Below are 20,829 nucleotides of genomic sequence, written 5' to 3' on the forward strand. Positions count from 1 at the left end.
TTTTATACTTTGTGTAACTTTAAACCCAGCAACTGCCTTCTGGAGTTTACTCTAAGAATCAGAATGGCTCTATTCCCAGAGGTCAAGTGTCTCTGTGGGGACTGAGCGGGTAAGGCCATAGCAGAAGGAACTGGGTCAAGGGTCTGACACTGGAGGATGGTGCGAGTGTTCCTACAGGACCCAGAAGTTTCAGCTTTAGAATCCTGGCTTGATATGTTGCATACAAAGGACCAAGTTATTTCCCCCTTGGTCCATGTCTTCTGATCACGTTGGCTCTAAACTGGTCATGTGACTGGCTTTAGGCAGCACAGTATTAGCAGAAGAAATGCAGGTGTGACAAGGTGGGCTTACCTTCTCATTGTGTGACTCTCGCTGGACCACCGAGTGAAGAAGGGTAGGCAAGCCCGCTGTGAAGGGCCGCTAGCCTACACACCTCAGTTATCCTGTGAGGCCTGATACCTGAGTGAGACTGTCCTGCATCACCCAGTATCAGCCCAGCAGCTGAACACAGAAACACTAATGAGCCAGCTGAAGTCAGCAGAGTTGCCCAGAGAGCGACATCTCCCCCTGGCTCACAGAATTTTGTGAGCCAGGTTTCAGGATGCTACACTTGTTTTTCTAAGCCTATGCATGTTGGGGTGGTTTGCAACAGATAAAGAACTAGTTGCCAGCAAATTAAAACACATTTAAAGCTACACAAAACAGACACAGTTCCTGGTCACCTCTTGAGAATGGCGATGTCACAATGGGGGCTCCCCATTATTGTTCCAATAGTGGAAGCATGAAGACCACTTGAAGATCCATCTAAAACTGATGTGGTTAACCACGGTGGCTTTGTATCCATTGGGAAAGGAGAACACAATTGAAAAGGGGTGGGACTGGAGACACTCATAGGTCTACCAACCTTGGAAGGACACCACCAAATTCTGATCAACGGGGAGTGCAAGTTTACTGTCCCCTCCCCCACAACATCATCCCACAGAAAAGGAACACAGAACACAGTGATTTGATGCAGTACAGTGGAGAGGACATCTTGGGACAAGGAGAAAAGCTCAGAGAGTCCAGACATGCTAAGCTTTGCTTTGGGGGGTACAAAGTGCATGATGGGGGGTAGCGAACAATAGTTCCGCTCAGATTGTAACATGGTGCGGGGGGGGGGGGGGGGGGGGGGGGGGGGGTCAAGGGGGAACTGCAATGCCGGTCAATGTCCTGATGGCGAAAGCTATTGGTATACTTAGCAGCTAAGTGCCTTTAATCTCTTCAAAGGCGCTGCTAAAACTATAGCACTTACAAGTGTGCTCTAAGAGCAAAGGATGTTGTAAAATCCTTAATGGCATGAGAACAATCGCCGTGTGTTAAAACCAGGAAGCCAAGTGTAAAAGCGCTTTACAGGACAGTCACACTCCCGCCACAGGAGGACTAGGCAGGCTGTGGTGATCAGGGCAGACTCTTTCTTTTCCTCTGTTTAGTCATTGTTTTCCAAAATGATACAACAGGCATGCACTTTATGTGCATTGGGGAGATTTAATAGAAGTTACACATTTTAAAATGTTAAAAGACACACTCATGTACATGCATGCTCTACCTTACACACACACACACACACACACACACACACACACACACACACACACACACACGGGGGTGGGGTGGGGAGACAGACAGACACACTGACGGATGGACGGACAGACAGACAGAGAAAGGACATCATTTTGCTGCTTTTAGTGCCTCCAATGTCCTGCTGTCCCACTGTCCCCATACAGAACTTTCTTTGGGGCAGAAAGTCTCCGAATCCACATGGAATCCTTGTGGGTTCCCCCTCCTCCCCTGGGACAGGGACAGATGAGATCTAGCATCACTTTGCAGAGGTAAAGACAGGCAGTGATTCGGCTGCCCGGCTCTACTCCCAAGAGCTTCTGCAGGAAGTGAGCAGGGACAAGGAGTGGCCCTTGTCATTTGGTAGAGGCACCACCCTGCTTCCGAAGAGCTCTAACGACCCCCTTCACCATCAGCCCTTCACAGCCTCATTCCTCAATCCCCCTCACTACTGACAGCACAGAAGTGTCCCTGTGCACAAAGGGCAGGAGGGATGCAGCTCGTCATTGGTCCTACACCAGCCAGCTGCAGCAGAGCCTAGCCCTGCTCACTCAGCCATAAGCAGGACTGACTCCTGAGAAGAACAGCCAAAGCAACGCACTATGAGGAATCCCAGAGGGAAATGGCAAAGTAGTAAGGACAAAGTTCAAAGTGATAAGCGGTATATTGAAGACTCTACTGCAGAATGATCTATCAGTGGGCACAGTCACGTGGCCCAAGGTGTGAGTTTTATAAAATAATGAAGTATTGACTGGACCACAGGGTGGAAAATTAGAGTGGGCATGGCCAGTACCCAACGCTTTGGGGATTGTGTCCGCTGAATGAATGAACTGTGGAACAGCTGGTCTTTTGGAAAAAGAGAAAGAGGGTACCAGATGCCTGAAAGGACGTCAACGCGTCACCGCCAGCTTCCTGGGCACCTGCTCCATGCTCATCTCTACCTCTTCATAGGCTTGTCCTTAGGTGGAGGGAGATAAGCAGCAGACTTTCTTTTCCTTGAAAATTCCATAGAATTAAGAACTTGGCTCTCCAGTCGCTGTGAAGGATAAAGGATAATGTCTCCCTGTCCTCTATAATGTGGTTCCCACCTCCTCCCCTCTACGTGTAGCTTAAGCCGGGCTTGAATTCACTGTGTAGACGAGGATGACGTTGAACTTCTGATCCCCCTGCCTCCACTTTCTGGAGTGCTGAGATCATGGGTTTGCCCCCACCACACCGCATTTATGAGGTACTGGGATGGACTTCAGGATGCTGAGCAGCTGGGCGAGCACTCCACTAACCGAGCTACATCCACCACCCCTCGGACAGCCTTTTATCCCTCTCTTTGGAAGCATGCTGTCTGTCTCTAATCCACTCATGCAGAGGCAAGCCACGTTCCAGCTTAGTTAGCCCACACAGGTCCTGCCATCTCTAAAGAAGGGGTGTACCACTCTGGCATCCATACCTCCCAGTGTTGCTGAGAGGCCCAGATGAGAACACACACGTGAACGAGCCCTGAAAAGGAGCATTTTTAGAGACCCTGCGTGGTAAATTTCTGTTTATTTGCTTGAAGACAGGGTCGTGCTAACAGCTAAAGCTGACCTGGAATGTTATGTAGTGATAGCCCAGGCTGGACCTTGAAGTGATCATCCTGCTTCAGCTACTTAAGAGCTGGGCTTACAAACATGTACACCTGTCTGGCTAACACTGTGTTCTCAATGAAAGGCTGGACAACCCATGACCTGCCTTGGAAACACAACATCTTCAGCCATTCGGGCATCAAGGGAGACATGAGGCCTCTTTGTCTCAGACCCAATTACCTTTAATAAATGGACAGAGATTTCTTATGCAATTGTTAAGGTGAAGGACTGCAGTTCTCTTCCTGGCTTCTGCAGGGAGCTTGGGTGTCTCATGCTTAATCCATACATCCTGTCTGAGCTACTTATCCCCCACTACTTCACAGTTGCTATCAAACTTATTTCACTCCCACGATTTTACACCCTCAATCTATGCAAGAGAAGCATGGGCAGAGTAGACTTTCTCACGAATGAGGCGCATTCTACAACACAATTCACTTTTTATTATCATCATCATTATGAAGGGCTAAGTCCACAGTCCAGTTTCCAGGCAACGGAAGAGTAGATGCTTTGTATGCAGGACACCTGCATGCAATGTGGTCGCATGTTTTTTTTTTGGTTTGCTTTCTTCTGGACCTCTGTTAAAAAGGCAACCATGGAGTTCAAAACTGCAGTTACAACAATGCAATCTTCAAGCAATTAAAGCCGTTGGATTATTGAGCCAGTCGAATCCAGGTGTTCCCCTTCCAGCTAAGGCTCACTGAAAAGGAAAGAAAAAAAAAATACCACCCAGAACAAAGCCACTTGCCGAGTGAAAGTCCGGTTCAGCCTGTGTGACTTGGGGACCCACACCCCAGCAAGTGGCGGTGGGGGGGGGGGGGGTAGGATCACTCCAGCATGTGCTGGAGCAGCGAGGGGTCTGCCTCCACGGCCTGGAGGCTCTTGTGCAAATTCAGGAAGGTGGCCTGTTTCCCGTAGCGCTGGCGCCAGCGGACGAACGCCTCCACCACCTGGGACTGCACGTTGTGGGGATGGTTGGCCTTGCAGCGGTAGATGTCGGTCTGGGACAGCCCCAGAGACAGCACCATGGGCTCCCACTCGGGGCCTAGCTTCTGGGCCAGCTGGTTAATCTGCCGGTCTGATGGGGAGCTGTTGAGGACGTGTGAAGGGATTCCAGCCATCCAGTCACCTGAGGAGGACAGGACAGGAAGGTGAATGAGACAAGCAAGTACCTCAGACGGGGAAGACGTGAGAATGGGGAGTGGGGGGAGCAGATAAGCAACTACTCCCGGTCTTCTTGTACTGCTTGGAACAGTGGGGTGAACAATGCCATTTAGCCTCTCTGGAAGTGTTCACTGCAGAAGATCTGAGGAAACCCACGGATGGTCACTTATTTCCTCCTCCTTGTGTATACAGACAAACGCGGATCAAGCCCATGGACATACAGTTTTGTCTCATGCTTTTTTTTTTTTTTTTTTGATTCCCATTCCTTGTCAGAAGCCACATCAGGAGTTCTGGCTGAAGGCCACTTGCCTTGGTACCAGCCTGAAGGCCAGAGGTGTGCTGCTCCAAGCTGTGAGTGCCACTCCCCTTGAAGGAGGGGCTCCAGCTTGGCGGGGGGAGGTCAAGGCCAATAGTTCCTCCTTCCTGTACCAGGAGAAAGGAAGCAGGAATCCAGAGTGCCCTCCCCGTGATAAACAAGCCATAGAGGCAAGAGTTGATGGGAGAGGAGAGCAGAGACCATTTGGGTGGACTCACTGTCCCAGTCAAGTCCACTAGAGGACCACAGAGTAGGTGCTTTGAAGAGCCTGACCTTGCACTTCCTAAACAGGACTCCAATCCACCTGAGTCTGCCTCCTAAGAAGTGTGACAGCAAGTGTTGTAAATGTGCAAAGCACAACCATAGACATTCCACGGGCTCTACAGAAGGGGCATGTAAGCTGGTGTGAGCCATGGAGCAGAGAGGCTAAAGCTGACCCCCCCGAACAGGAGAAAGCTGGGCAAAGTGGGTGCCAACCCCTCCTAAGGGCGCCGCATGTGCCAAGGGTGCCAAGGTGGAGGCCATGAAGGAGTGGATGGCAGCCAAGGGCAGAGTCTGAGAGGGACTCCAAGCATCCAAGATGGCGGCACTGGCTGCAGATTAGGTTCAGACAGCTGTGCCATGGCAACTGTAGGACACTTGCTGGCCAGCTCCATCACATCTTAGTGCACGTCACAGTCACCAGCCTCTGCTTCATTTCCCAGCTCAACAAAAAGGCAAATGATCCTGCTAGAAGAGCAGTGGGTCCCACAGCCCTTGTCTCTGACTCCCGGAGAGTCAACTGCCAAAACTCCAGGGTTGAGTTACGAAGACCCTTTCAGAATTTGTCAGCTCGGCAATTAAAGATGGACTATGAGGCGATTTGAACAATGAAGATGATACTGATGTTCAATAAATCAACAACAATGATTTTGTAGGTTTTATAAAAATATGGGCTCATTAAAAAAATTCAAAACCCACGAAAAGTATGAAGGAGAAATCAAGTCATCCACTGTCCCACCTGGACCCCTCCTTACATACAGTGCCGTGCCAGGAGGATGGCTAGATCTCAGGGACATTCAAAGGAGCAGCAGAAGAGCTTTCCTCTACCACCTGCTTTTGTTTGAAGATAGCAGGGGGAAAAAATAAGCAGAAGTCAACCTAAATGTCCTTGCAAGCCACAGTTAAATCCTTAACACAATACCAAGGAAAAATATTAAAAACACTTCGTTTTTTACTGAAACCTCACTGCAATGAACTAAACCCATACTGTGTCCCTCCCTCCTGCCCCCTTCTGCCCCCTCCCCTCCTGCCCCCCACCTCCTTCCCCCTCTAGCTCACACTGCTTGATCTTTGTGGCATCAGTCATTTCTGTCAGGTGTAATATTTTCCTGTTTCTGAAGTGACTCTGCATCCCAGGCCCATCCTAAGGGAAGGGCAACAGGACAATGCCTCCAGTGCCCAACAGTGCCTCTGCTATTGTGTGTTGTGACTGGTTTTTCGACTGTGACTCTTCTGTTCCTGTGTCTGTTGTTTTGATCTGTGACAACTGGTCAGTTTCAACACAAGGTGATTTCTTACAAGAGACGTTCATAGTCACTGTGGTCTTGGAGATCTCTGAGGTCAAGTTTGCCAGTTGCCTCATTAGAACAATGTCTTCATATTTAGAGAACCAATGATACATTATTTCATGCTATTTAACATCCTACCTTTGAACTATAAACACACCTTTATGTTATAGAAATAATTTTATTCCCCTTGCATATTTACAAGTTTACAGACCTCACTCCTATTTTGTGCTTGGGAGAATTCTGATAGCAACTTGGTTATCCAACGTTTTGTGTATGATATTCAAAAGAAATGAAATACTGAACACAGCCTCTCTGCAAAAGGACAAACCCTGTGTGGTTCCAGTCACAGGAAGTACCTAAGGTAGTCACATGACCACAGAGGCAGAAAGAAGAGTGGCATCTGCGGACAGGAGGGAGAGATGGGGTTGGTGTTTAGTGAGTGGGTGAGGAGTTTGCGATATGCAAGATGAAAGATGTCTAGAGACCTTTCCCTGCCTGACACTTTTTCAAATTTTGTCCATTTGTTACTTCATCTGCTGCTGGTGATTTGGAGTCAAGGTTTATTTTGGGGTTTGACTGCTTTTCCCTTCAGTTGATTGGGTTTGGGGGAGGGACCATCAGTGTCTAATGCTACACTCTGGCATCTTTCTATCTCCGGGCCAACTCAGAACGCAACAGATGCTGTGAGCCAATTGTCTGGCACTACGAACAGGCTGTGCTCTGATTCTTCTATATGTTCACGGTCACATGCCCTATAAATAGTGCCACATAATTGAGATGGCAGAAATCTGTGAACACAGGCCGGAGCAAAGATGATTGACATATACACACTACCTCCCCCAAGCAAATCCCACCTTCTACCCAGATACCTTCTCTCTCTCCTTCCTCTTTCCGCCTCCCTCTCCCGCCCCACCCCCACACAGTGTGCACAGCTTTGATACCATCTGACCTCTAGCAGGAAAGGTTTCTTCCCTAGGCTTTTATGTTTGTGACTCCTGCGCAATCTGAAGTTACTAAAAAAAAAAAAAAAAAAAAAAAAAATGAGACTCCTAAGGTTTAGAGTCAACTCCTGAGGATAAAATGCATGAGATCAGGGGAAGGTATACATTCATCCACTGTGACTAGCTGGCCGCTGTGTAGTGTGCGGGATGGTCTTGGGTCACACTCACACAGATGTTTTGTATGTCGGTGATCACATCTCTTTTGATATAGTGGACAAATTATAAACGGCATTTTGAACCCCAGATTTCAAAGATTAATGTAGGTCCATTTAAATTTTGAATTAAAAAATTTCAAAGGGAAGTGAATTTTGAAAGCAAATACAGAATGATAACATGGAAACAGAACAAAGTCAATTAAAAATATGAAGTAAATATAAGGAAGAAGGTCCAGTGAGTAGTTCGGGAGACACACACACACACACACACACACACACACACACACACACACACACACGGCAAAACTGCACCAGTGGGACCTAGAGACCAGGGCTGGACGCCCAGGTCTGTGCACAAGAGCACCCAGCACTCCAGCCGTGTGCTGCGTCAGGCCTTCCACAGCACCTCAAAGGCCCTGCTGGCTTCACCCTGTGTCTTCCTAATTGCTAGGAACAGACCTCACCCCACCACAGCACACAAGGTCCTCTGTCCTGGGATGATGAGATTAGCCGTGGTTATGAACCACCAGACCGTGCTGAAGAATGTCTGTTCTAGTATTTAAGACTCTAGATGAGAATCCAACTGTTTACATGGATAAATGGTCTGCCTTTATACAGATCCTAAATCTTTCCTGTAGTTTTAAAATCTCTCGTCTCTGTCTCTGTCTCTCTGTCTGTTTCTGTCTCTCTCTCCTCCCTCTCTCTTTCTGAGACAAGGTTTCTCTGTGTAGTCCTGGCTATTCTGGAACTCACTCTGTAGACCAGGCTGGTTTTGAACACCGGCTTTAAAATTTCATTTTCGGTGAAGCTAAAACTCACCTATTTCAAGATGAGCACCATACACATGCAAACCCACCTACCACCACACAGTCAAGGATGAGGCAGCCCCTTCCCATACTGCCCTCTTCCTTATCCCTCAGCCCTTCATCCCCCCATCTCTGTGGTCTCTTGAGTGGACACAAACAGCATCTTCCTTCTGCAGGGCCTCTCTTCTCTCACTCACACCTAGGAGCGGCTGTCCCAGACTCTAATCTAAAGCCTCTTTGTAAGTCCTGTTGGCGTAGAACCACACATCCCTTCCTGTGTTTTGTATGAGGTGGCTGCCATCCATGCCCCTTACACACAGAGATCATGTCTTCCACTTCTACGCCCACCCCTACCATTTTTAGCCCCTAACCAGGAGCAAGAGAGAGTCTGATGGGCTGGGTGAGGTAGTACATGCCTATAATCCCAGCACCTGGAAGGCAGAGGCAGGGGACTCAGGAGTTCAAAGTCATCTTTGGCTACACACTTTTTTGTGGCCAGCCTGGGCTACATGATACCCTACAAGAAAATACACACGCACACGCACACTGGAGAGTCTAACAATATACCAGTCACCCAAACTCACTGTGGCTATGAGCCATTGCTACTGGTTTAAAATAATATGTTATAAAAGAGTGGAACTCACTCTAGGTTTACAATAATTTTCAGCATCTGACTCTTAAGTATTTCAACACATCAATGGACTAAGGAGAAAAGCCATTATCTCAATAATGTGAAGATACCTGTCTATAATTTTAAAGACAGTTTCCTGCCTACAATTTTAAAGAATAATTCTATAAAAATCCTGAATTTAAGCACATTTCTTGACTTGATAAAACTTGAAAAGTATTTCAGTAAACATTTTCTTTGATGGAGAATGTTTAAATGTATTCCCTTTAATAATGGAAGCATGAGGGCCAGAACAATGGTTCAAGGCCAACGTGGGTACGTTAGAATGCACAAGGTACTCCCGAAAACCACCTGGAGAGAGAGGAGCCTCCACCAGAAAGATGGTTCAAATTAGGGGAGCCACAGGAGCACGCATACGAAAAGGTGTTAAAACACAGAATTAAAAAAAACAACAATGGAAACCACAATGATAAATCATTTTATGTGCAGAGAAACCCAGCACTACAGGTTTGTGTAGACAGCAAGCTGGCAGTGCTGGGGAAACCGGGTGTACTTTGGAATACTGTTTCAGCTCGAAATATCAAGAAGAATTCTAAAACCCATCCGTAGGGTGATGTACAAAGCTGTCTGTAGGTTAAGTTTCATTATTGGTGCCAGTAAATACACATACATCTGGTAACTCAGCCATCCCGTTTAGAAGATACACATATAATATTATATATAAAATGCATATATATGTGGGTACCCCATATGTATTCTCAAACATATTCACCAGGGTCATGCACATAGTTATAAATCACGTGGGCAATGTGGTTGGATGTAGGAGGTGGAGGCAACCTAACAGCTCACCACTGGGATGGTGATTAAGAGGAAGTACACACAGGCACGCCTGCAAGGATGGCAAACACGGTATAACACCGAAGAAAGATCCAGAAGGGAGGCCAATTAAAAATAATCTCCAAACGCCACTGACAAAACCGCACAAACAAATAGAAGAACATGTATCAGACAACATAGTTATCTGTGGCGGGGAGGGGAAGGGGACGGAAATGAGGCGAGATGGAGGACAAGGAAGCTTCTCGGGTCCGTGAATGGAATACGGGACAGCATACAGAAGTGGGTGGGTGTGGAGGACAGGACAGGCTTGGGTAGAGCAGGAAGAGAGGAAGGAGAAGGAAGGGAGGAGGGGGAAGGGCAGACCAAGAAGACCCACACCGCCAAGCAGTCTTCTAGGCCACTCCTGGCGATGACCATGTGGGATGTTATTTGTGGTGGGCAGGCTGGGCTGGGGATGTTTGGCTGGCAAGGTAGCCTAGTGGTCATTTCTAAGGACCTGTGTGAACTCCCATCCTTGAGTGTAAAGACTGCAGAAACATCCTTTTGGCCGAGGAACTGACTTCTGGAAGAGGAAAGAAAAGCACCTTGAAAAGCAAGCCAATTAGAAACCTTCATTCTGACAGACAATCACAAAAAAACGCCGTGTGTTCCTAGAGAGGCAGAGGAATCGGCTTTTTGATCTTCCTGAAGCCAATTTCCAGGACGCTGACATGACAGTCTACTCCAAAGATGAAGGCCATGCTAAAAAACACAAACACACCCTACTTACTGTGATGGGAAATTTGATTTGACTGTCAAGCCTGGAAAGGTCAACAAGAAGACAGTCAGCAATAATTGAGTTCTTGACGAATTAACTGGGCAGGAGGTAGGGTGGACACCCTCTGGGCCTGGGATTAGCAACCCTGCACAGTCCTCAAAGTTGAGCCTGCCACCAGGTACCCAGGTAGCTTGGGCTAAGTCACTGAGCGTTTCTCAGACCGCTCATTTATAAAAGATAAATCAGATGGTACCCAAGCCTTCATTAGGTGTAACGTGGTACTATCTCTCAGAAGTGATCCGCTTGTTTTCTGCAGACCTGTGGTTTTTGAATTTCTCATTAAATCAACCACTGATCATTTAGCACTGTAATCCCTTTACATGTCTGTAACGTAGGAGCACACCTGCAGGCTGTTGAGAATGAATTTCAGCTAATTATTTCTGTTGGGTAAAGACCACACACCCTCTGAAGAAAAAGAAAAACAGTTAGAAGACTATTTGGTACAATCTTTTTTTTTCAAAACCGTCTACAACACTTTAGAAGTTCTTGGGAAGCCATTTCTTCCACAACCTCCCAGGGATCTGCCTGACACAGCTCCAGCTGTTCATCCTTCCTTGAACTCTGCCCTCGGACCACAGCTTTCCTAGAGCTGTCCCCGCAATGGGACACATCTTCAGTCAAGCGTGACTTTTCATCAAGCCATACTCCCCGCACCGCTCTCAAATGCAATCCCCACTTACTTTGCGATTCCTTTGTCCACCTAGGACCTAACCTCTCATATGTGATGCTGCTGTTTTTCCCTCCCTGGCCCCGCTTAATGTCCCCGACATCGTCAACGCCTCACTAGCAAGGAGCTCTGTCCATTTGCCTACGGATGCACCCAGGTACCCAGAGTGATGCTTTGCATACAGCAGTCCCCTGCTTGCTGTTTCAGGATAAAGGAGTGAACACAAAGGATGCTATTCCTCAATTACAACACTCTCTTCTGTACAGACACGGTGCTATTGAATGTCCTACATTCATGCACTTAGCAAAAAACAAGAAAGAAAGAAAGAAAGAAAGAAAGAAGAAGAAAGAAAGAAAGAAAGAAAGAAGAAGAAAGAAAGAAAGAAAGAAAGAAAGAAAGAAAGAAGAAGAAAGAAAGAAAGAAAGAAGAAAGAAAGAAAGGTTGTGGAGTGCTCCAGAGAGGGAGAGAAGTGAAGAGCAACATTAGCTCTACCACAGAAACAACTAGAAAAATACAAAGCCCACGCAGAAAGTTCTTTACCCCTCTCTTAGCTTTATAAGGAGAAATTGATAGCATTTATTACTTTGAAAAAAAATTTATTCAGAATTCTTTCTCAATGTCCTTTTTTTTTTTTTCCAGGATGTGCTGGCTGGTTTTATGTCAACTTGACACAAGCTAAAGTCATCTGAGAGGAGGGAACCTCAATTGAGAACATGTCTCCATAAGGTTGGGCTGTAGGCAAGCCTGTAGGGCATTTTCTTAGTGATTGATGGGAGAGGACCCAGGCCATTGTGGGTGGTGTCACCCCTGGACTGGTGGTCCTAGGCTCTATAAGAAAGTAGGCTGAGCAAGCCATGAGGAGCAAGTCAGTACGGAGCACCCCTGCATGGCCTCTGCCTCAGCTCTGGCCTCCAGGCTCCTGGCCTGTCTGAGTTCCTCTTCTGACTTCCCTGATGATGAACAGTGATGTGGAAGTGTAAGCCAAATAAACCCTTTTCTCCCCAACTTGTTTCTGATCACAGTGTTTCATAGAGGCAATAGTAACTAACTAAGACACTGGATAAGTTTGAAAAAGTTAAATACAATGATTTTTAAACTTTAAAAGTAGCATGTATCGTATAATCTACTTTTCTAGACCATCTCTTGTAGTCTATAACTATATCTCCTATAGTCCGTAACTATATCTCCCACAGTTTGTAACTACAGCTCCTGTAGTCTGTAACTACAGCTCCTGACTGTTCCTCTATGGAAAGCACCCCCTTTCTTTCCATCCATCCATCCATCCATCCATCCATCCATCCATCCATCCATCCATCCATATTCATTCATCCATATTTTCATGCTTAAACAGATGTTCCCTTGATGATGATAATACTTTGTGAGTTTTTTTGGCTTGGATTCCTCTAAAGCACATGCAAAATTTTTATGGAAAAGTCCTAAGAAGCTGAATGAATGAGAAATAACAGCTGGTCTTCTAGCATTCAGCCTTGAGACCACTGGGTGCTGAGAAGGATAAACACATTTTTATATTTCTCTAGAAAGAGAGTGAAATAGAGAAACTGGTCATGATCACTACACACTGCTCCAAGTAGCAACCAGGAAAATGCTGAGTCTGGCATCTGTGCTTGGACATTTGGCAAGAGTTACAGACACTTCAGGCCAGGCAGGCAGATTGAACTGGATAGGCAAAGGACATGCATTTCTTGGTTTTGTTTTGTTTTGTTTGTTTTTTGCCAAATTAAAATAAAAAAAGCTCTTCCTCTGAATATGTGGAGCTGCTTCCAGGATTAGCAGAGATGCTCTTTGGGGTAATGAACTGGTTTTTCCTTTTATAAAAACATGGACGTTATAATACAGAAGCAAAATCTAAAAATTGTAAAAGGAAAAAGAATGACTTTTAATCAGAGCCATCTTTCCACTAGGCACAACCAGACGGCCCTGAGGACTCATAATACTTTCGCGAGAACGAGAAAAAATAAGTTTTTAAACTTCCATAATTAGAGGAGAAAATGAACATTAGGCGAGTGAAAATATTTGAATACATACACCACTACAATCACCTTTATATTTACTATCATGAGCTTATTTTTATATTACTTTAGGGAAGAGGAGCTCGTAAAGATAAAAATGCCTACAGCCCAAGAGACCAGTGTGAACCTGCCTCTAATGTTTAAAGTCACAGACCCAGGGGCAGAATTGCATGGTTTGGAGAGACATGTTCTTCAAAACTGCATCTGAAACTTCAAGACAGAGTGTCGTTGCTGAGAGACTAAGATCCAGAGTGCCTGCCATTTCCCTAGAATGCAGAGGTGACCAACAGACATCTTGAATGCTCGTGTCCACATTGCTAGCTGGTCTGAAGGCAATGGTTGCCTCAACTGTTCAATAATGTCCAGATGGCTCCTTCCCAGAAGATCTGCAGAAGACATTTTTTTTAAAAAGATACCGTATGTGGAAACACCATCTGGACACACAGATCTGAGCTGCTCCCTTTCTCAAAATAAAGAAGTTAGATTATTTCACATTAATGACTACTCTCCAAATTTTAAAAATTCCTTTGGCTTTATTTTAATCTTCCGGATGAAATATACAAACCTGTAGACTGATGATACCCAAGCTAAAGAGAATGAGCTGGCCCCACAGCCCTGGGTAAGATCTTTGTTGCTGAGTTCTGGGCAATGATTAGAGAGTTGATTTAAGACCACAACCTCATTATAAACTACGAAGCAACTCTAGGGGACTGACATTTTCCTTATTGGTCTTCAGTCTCCTAAAGGAAAGACCATGAGGAATGCTGGGAGCACCGTCAACCTCACGCATCAAAGCCCATTTCTTTGATGGAGCTCAGCTGCGGGTGACTCGGTAATAAGACTGTAGTGGGGTGGGTATGAAGGCCAGGCAAAATGTCACTGCCTTCACCTGTGTGACAGAGCATCAATCCTAAAAGCAAAATGTCCAGTTCTCCTACCAGCAAACCCAAGAGGAAGAAAGCAGGCAGTACCCCGCCTCTTTTCTTCTTTCTGAGACAGGGTCTTATGTAACACAGACCATCTTTCCTCTTAAGATCTCCCTGCCTCAGCCTCCTGGATCCTGGGTTACAGGCAGTGCTCTACCCCATCTTGAAGGGTAGGCTTGTTGTTTGTTTGTTTTGTTTTGTTTTGTTTTGTTTTTTGAGACAGGGTTTCTCTGTGTAGCTTTGGAGCCCTTCTTGGAACTCGCTCTGTAGCCCAGGCTGGCCTCAAACTCAGAGATCTGCCTGCCTCTGCCTCCTGAGTGCTGGGATTAAAGGCATGCGCCACCACCGCCTGGCTTGTTTGTTTGATTTTTAAACTAAACTCTTAAAATATATTTGTAGGAGCGGCTAACTACCAGATACTGTGCAGGACAGAGCTGTGAACAAGAGAGACGTGGCCCTGCTGTGGGATGGTCTGTATGTCAAATTACTCTGATTGGTCAATAAATAAATCACTGATTGCCAGTGGCTAGGCAGGAAGTATAGGCAGGACTAACAGAGAGGAGAAAAGAAAGAACAGGAAGGTGGAGAGAGACACTGCCAGCCGCCAAGATGACAAGCAGCATGTGAAGATGCCGGTAAGCCATGAGCCACGTGGCAAGGTATAGATTTATAGAAATGGATTAATTTAAGCTGTAAGAACAGTTAGCAAGAAGCCTGCCACGGCCATACAGTTTGTAAGCAATATAAGTCTCTGTGTTTACTTGGTCGGGTCTGAGCGGCTGTGGGACTGGCAGGTGAGAGAGATTTGTCCTGACTGTGGGCCAGGCAGGAAAACTCTAGCTACATGGCCCTGTTATCCTAGACCCTTCAGCTAACTGCAGCATGTGCCCCCTGCCTCTGCCCAAGATGACATGTGTCAGGGCACTTAGGGTTTGCTCACCTCTCCAATAACGTGCGGTTGTCACTGGTTTGGAAGATGGCCGTTTGGCTAATGTGGGTGCCTGAGACTTTGATCATCCCTGTTCCTGATTCCAGACACAGGTGTTAATGGAACTGAGCTTGCTCCCGAGTGTTTGGTTTTTATTTTGTTTTTGTTTTAGGCCTGCACCGCCACCACTGGCGCCTTTCTATATTTTTAACCAAGAATTATTTTGAAAGACACGGATGTATTAGAAGCACGTGCATATATGTGAGAAACTGAAAGAAAAGTTTAACAGAACAAAGACACCACCTTCGCAATATGTTACCCTGTTCTATTTTAATTGTGGTTCAGTAACTACAAAATTGATTTTGTATCCTGGGAATTGACAGCAGGCAGGTTTGCCTAGCATTGTTCTAGGGTAAGCGCATCCACCCACTGCCTTCAGGAAACAATGGGGGAAATCCCATAAGCCATCAGTGCCAGTGTTGGCCTGGAGTAGCCACTCAGAGAGAACGCCACGCTGGGTTCTGGGCTCAGTGGTACAGTGTGTATGTAGCACGCACAAGCGTTCTGTTCAACCCCCAAGCTCTATAATACAAAGTAACTTCAAAGGTCCATTCTGACCCAAGAAAGCACTGACATCAGCATCCATAGGCTGTGCTAGGGAGAGGGCCCTGGGCTGTCTTTACTTCCTCTTTGGGATAACACAGATCAAGGGTGAAATAACATTGTCTTTTTTCTTGTAAACTTTGGCCTCAAATAACATCACTTTGCATATATGGGCTTTCAGGTAAACTTGGGAGCAACAGTGTGGAAAATGTTTCAAAAGTTAGGTTAGTTTCCAAGGCCAGGTGATATGAAAATGGGTTTCCTTACCACAGACACGTCTTCCTAAAAAACCCAACTGCTCCCAATTGAGAGCTCAAAGGCAGAACCTGAACGAGCTGATTTTAAAACATACAAGGAAATGTGAAGAATCAAGTAGCCAAAGATAATTTTGAAAAAAATAAAAAACAAGTTGGACAAATTACCCAATTTCAAGTCTCTATATTAAAGCTATAGAATTAAGACTGTAGATATTATTAAAACATAGGCAATAATTAATGGAATAAGCTGAAGCCCAGAAACAGACCCACACAAAAGTAGAAACGCAGTGGCGAAGGAATGGTGTTTTCAACAAATGATGCTGAAATAACTGGCTATGCAAATTCACACACACACAGGTGAGAACTCCAACTCACTCTTCATGATGTTCACAACAAACTCAAATGGAAACCGGAGACTGCAACTTCTAAGAGAAAACCCAGACAAAAAATTCCAGTAAACCCAGCTTGGATAGTGTGGTGGTTTGGGCGAGAAAGGCTCCCATAGTCTCACGTCTTTGAACACTTGGTCCTAGTTGGTGGAAATGTTTGGGAAGGATTAGGAGGTGTGGCCTTGTTGGAGAAGGTGTGTCACTGGGGATGGGTTTTGAGATTTCAAAAGCCCATGCCATTCCTCCATTCCTAGTTAGAGCTCTCCCTCCTTCTCCCTCCCTCTCCTTCCCTCGTTCCCTCCCTCCTCCTTCTCCCACACCTCTCTGATTCAGGCTTGTGGACCAGGATGGCAGCAGGCAGACAGGCATGACCTTGGGGCAGTAACTGAGAGCTACATCCTGGTCCACAGAAATGATGTCAAAGCACTATCCATAGATGAAATCGATAAACTAAACCTCAGTCTAAATATCAAATTCTGCACTTTGAAGAGTTCTGTGCTTTGAAAGATAAGACCCAGCAGGAGCTGGAGATGGAGCTCTTCAGGAAGCTGGCCAGCACTCAGGGTCCGGGCCTGTCCCAAGCACCAGAGAAACAAAAGGACAACACCAGGCAAGCCACTGACTGGGAGAAACTATTTGCAAATCATCTCTTTCCGTACACACATCTCACAAACAACTTAGGCACAACATGTACTAACAATTCTCAGAGCTTAGCAGAAAGACAACCCCATTTGTATGTTTGTCTACTTTGTTACTTTTTTAATTGAAACAGAATTACATCATTTTCTCCTTCCTTTTCCTCCCTCCAGTTTCTCAAGGTCACCCTCCCTTAAACTCCTCCCACATCTCCCCACTCTCAAGTTGATAGCCTCTTTCTTTTTGATTCTGTCGGGTACCTACATGTGTGTGTGCTCATGCACAGATACATATGAATAGAATCTGCTGAGCCCGTGTTTGTTATTTGTGTGTATACGGTTTCAGAGCTGACCATTCTTGCATCGGACACCCAGTAAGAGGGCTCATCCCTGGGAGAGGCTACCTCTCCTCTCCCAGTGGTCATTAGCTGCCTGTAGTTCTTCATCTAGGGGTGGGATCCTGTGCCATTTCCGCTCCCCCACATTGGCACATCTATTGATACTGCCATTGATCCAGTCTCGTTTAGGCAGCTGTTTCTAGGAGAGACTGCTTCACAGTGATCTCCTGGCATTCTGGCTCTTAGATGTCCCCACACCTCTTCCTTGGCATTCCCTGAGGCACAGATGATGCAGGAGCTATGATATAGATGTATCTGCTGGGGCTGAGCTCCTCGCGACCTGCTGATCCCTATATTGTGTCCATTTGTGGTTTTCTGTGGTGGCCTCCATCTGCTGTAAAGAGAGGCTTCTCTGATGAGGAATGGTAGATTGATCGGTGGGTATAAGGATAAGATTTAGAATATAGTGAGGAAGTGTGCTGGTTTAGCAGAGTGGTCACAGCAGTAGATTCCTTTCTAAGATCCACGACCTCACTAGCCCTGAGAATTTGGGTAGGTTTCCAATACCAGCCATGATTTCCCTCCTGCTGAGTGGGCCTTAAGTCCAATTAGACACTTGTTGGTTGCCACTGGCATGTGAGTACCACTCTTGCACCTTTATGCATAGCTCGCCATCCTGGTCATTGGAATGGTCCAAAGGTGTTGGAGCTCAGTGGAACTGTTCAATTGTTCCCCTTCTGTGGCAGCTTGTATAATATTTTCTCGACCCATGAAAGACTGACTGAAAGAAAGAGGTTTTCAGGTTAGATCCAGCTTGAGTCATATGTCCTAAGTATATGGTGTAAAACACCCCATTTTAATAGTGGACAAAAGTTTAGACCAGATACTTCAGTGAAGATGATTCAGGGTGGAAAATAGATATGCAAAAAGGGACTGTGCATCAGTCACTAGGGAAATGCAAATTAAAACCACAGTGGAATACCATTCAACTCAGATGAATATGGCTGCCAGGCAAAGAGGGAACAATACTGCAAGATGATGCTTGCATGCGGGTCCAATACGGTCACATCCACAGAGGTAAGTCATGTTTGCCTGGAGCAGGGGATGGGAAATGGAATGCCTTTGTCAGATACAGTCTCGGCTATATAAGATGAATAGGTCCCTCACACCTGTCATGCTGCACTGTGACTAGTTAATGATAACATATTGTGTTGTTTCATGTTGTGGTCACAGTACAATGGAAACATGGGTTGAAATTAAGGAGAACTCTATACAATGTTGGCAGGGTCATGGAGCAACTGAACTCTTACCCGCTGCCAGGAGACCATCAGATGGGAAAGTTACTCTGAAAACAGCCTGGCAGGTTTTTTTTTTTTTTTTTTTTTTTTTTTAACAAGTTTAGTATATACCAAGCCTTTTTCTTCCAACTGCACTTCTAGGTATTTACCACAGAGAAAGGTGACCTCTGTTCACACAATGACATGCACACAGGGGCTCTCAGCAGCTTCCTTCATAATAGTTGCAGCATGATTTACAATTCTCTCAACATGTCAAGGAGTAAACAATGTATGGTATATCTGTACAGTGGAACACTGCTGTCTAATAAAATGAATGAAATACTATACAAACGTCAACCTGAATGAGTCTAAAAGTAATTATGCTAAGTGAAAGAAGCCAGAAAAGAGAGAAAGACGGGGGTGGGGACTAAAGGACTCCATCTATGTGAACCTAGGAAATGAAACTCATGAATAACGACAGAAAGTAGATGTATGTTTTACTGGGCTTAGGGTGATGAGAAGGAATTACAAAGGACCATGAGAAAAGATTTCAAGATGACAGACATATGCCATTACCCTGACTGTGGAGATGGTGTAAACATGCATCAAAAACTTGTCAACCCCACTGTTGTTTTTGAGGCAGGGTCTCACATAGCCTCAGCTGGCCTCACACCTGCTTTGTAGCTGAGGTGGAACCTGAACTCTGGCTCCTTCTGTGCTGAATTCTAGGTATGGGCCACCATATCCCGCATAGCTTATCACACTTTACAGTTTATTTCATGCCAATTAGACTTCAAAGAAGCTGACTTTGTTCCCTTTAAGGCACTCGAACGTCACCATTTCCTTCTAGGCCCCAACCCCATATCACTGTTAGAGCTTCCTTCTCAAGACTCTCCCATGGTGCTTCATCCCAGCCCCATCACAATCTTATCACTGTTATTTTTGTAGATTGTGCCAGCTAAGCTTCCACTGCCCTTCTGTTTCTGATTTGGAGAAATGGGAGTTGGCCCTGGCTTAACCTCCATCCTGCCTGCCAGCCACACCTGATAGCAAGGGCTTGGAGGTCTGGGGAGCCTCTGACCCAGCTCACTGGCTGACAGAAGGAGCCACCACTTTGGAATCATTCTCTCCAGTGAATCTGATGTTGGGTCTTCACAAGCAGCTGGGGAAAGGCCGTGGGCCTTGCCTTACAGTCTCATCCCTTTCACCCACGGGGATCACTCACAATCAAGTACTATAGGATCTTCCCCTCCACCCCTCCCCCGCATAGATCTAAAACATTCCACTTGAAAAGTATCTTCCAAAGCAGCAGAAACATACCCAGAGGCTTCTGGAAGCAGCGGGTATAGCTTTGAAAATGTCCAAAGTATTAAACATTTAGAACAACCATAAATCACAGTGAACCCTGATTCTGGACATCTCTCACAGGAACATTTCCAGAGGCTGCAGCGCTTTCAAATCATATCATGTGCTCTGGCTTCAGCCTTGGCCACTTTCCCTTAGAACAACAGAGAGCCATGGCAGCTATTAAAGGCGGCTTGTTACATAATGCAGTTCATTGCACGTACCCTTCCCAGTGGGATTTGACCCAAGTTTCACAGTGGTCTACTTTATTTAGTATTGATAGTTTTATTCATTTCTTATTAAAGAGATCTTTCCACAAAACTGACTGTTGCCTCAGCCTTGGCTTAAGAAAAACAACTGTCTGAATTAACAGTGTGAGTGACAGATGGGCCTCTGGTACAAAGAACGTGGCTGAAATTCCTCATGGAGGCAGGTGTCCGCATGCTTGTAAGTTCTTCCAATTCTGCTGAAGACACTGTTGTCTTACTCAGGCGTCTCGCAGGCAGAACATAAAATCAAAGAGCTCTGTAACTGCTTGTCAGGGTTAGGGTAGCTCTTGTCATGCTTGGAACAACCAAAACCATGAAGGAGGTGGATGGAGGAAGCAGAGGGAACATGTAACTGATACATCTCCCCCTCTGGGGCCGGGGTCCCTGGCATCCTGTGTTAAAGGGTCTGTCTGGTACTGCGGCTTTTTCTACTACCAGGAAGGGGTTGAGAAAGAGCCGTGTGAAACAGGTCCTCACGACCCAGTTCGTCACCCCTTATCCTAGGCTAGCCAGCCCTACAGCTCCCTCCTAGCTGCTGTGTAGATAAGGGAAGGAAACAAAATGAAGTCATTTCCTTCATGACGGTGTGACTGATACAGCAACTGCTGTGCTCCAAGCTTGGGGACAGTTCCTAGTACAGTCCCTTCTGGTTCCCGAGAGCTCCCATACAAGCGTGTTCT

At 46.0% G+C, this 20,829-nt stretch overlaps 1 protein-coding gene across 1 annotated transcript in view; it reads right to left on the minus strand.

The window, feature by feature from the left end:
- Positions 1-3,623: 3,623 nt before the first annotated feature.
- Cradd (CASP2 and RIPK1 domain containing adaptor with death domain) overlaps positions 3,624-20,829 on the minus strand; it is a 159,953-nt gene continuing 142,747 nt past the window's right edge. Inside the window, exon 3 of the mRNA XM_052753172.1 lies at positions 3,624-4,341. Within this exon, the coding sequence (XP_052609132.1) occupies positions 4,040-4,341 (302 nt within the window). The 3' untranslated portion in view covers positions 3,624-4,039. The remainder of the gene's footprint in view (positions 4,342-20,829) is intronic.

This window comes from Peromyscus californicus, unplaced genomic scaffold (genome assembly GCF_007827085.1).
Source record: "Peromyscus californicus insignis strain IS unplaced genomic scaffold, ASM782708v3 Scaffold_24__1_contigs__length_46423439, whole genome shotgun sequence".
Lineage (NCBI taxonomy): Eukaryota > Metazoa > Chordata > Mammalia > Rodentia > Cricetidae > Peromyscus > Peromyscus californicus.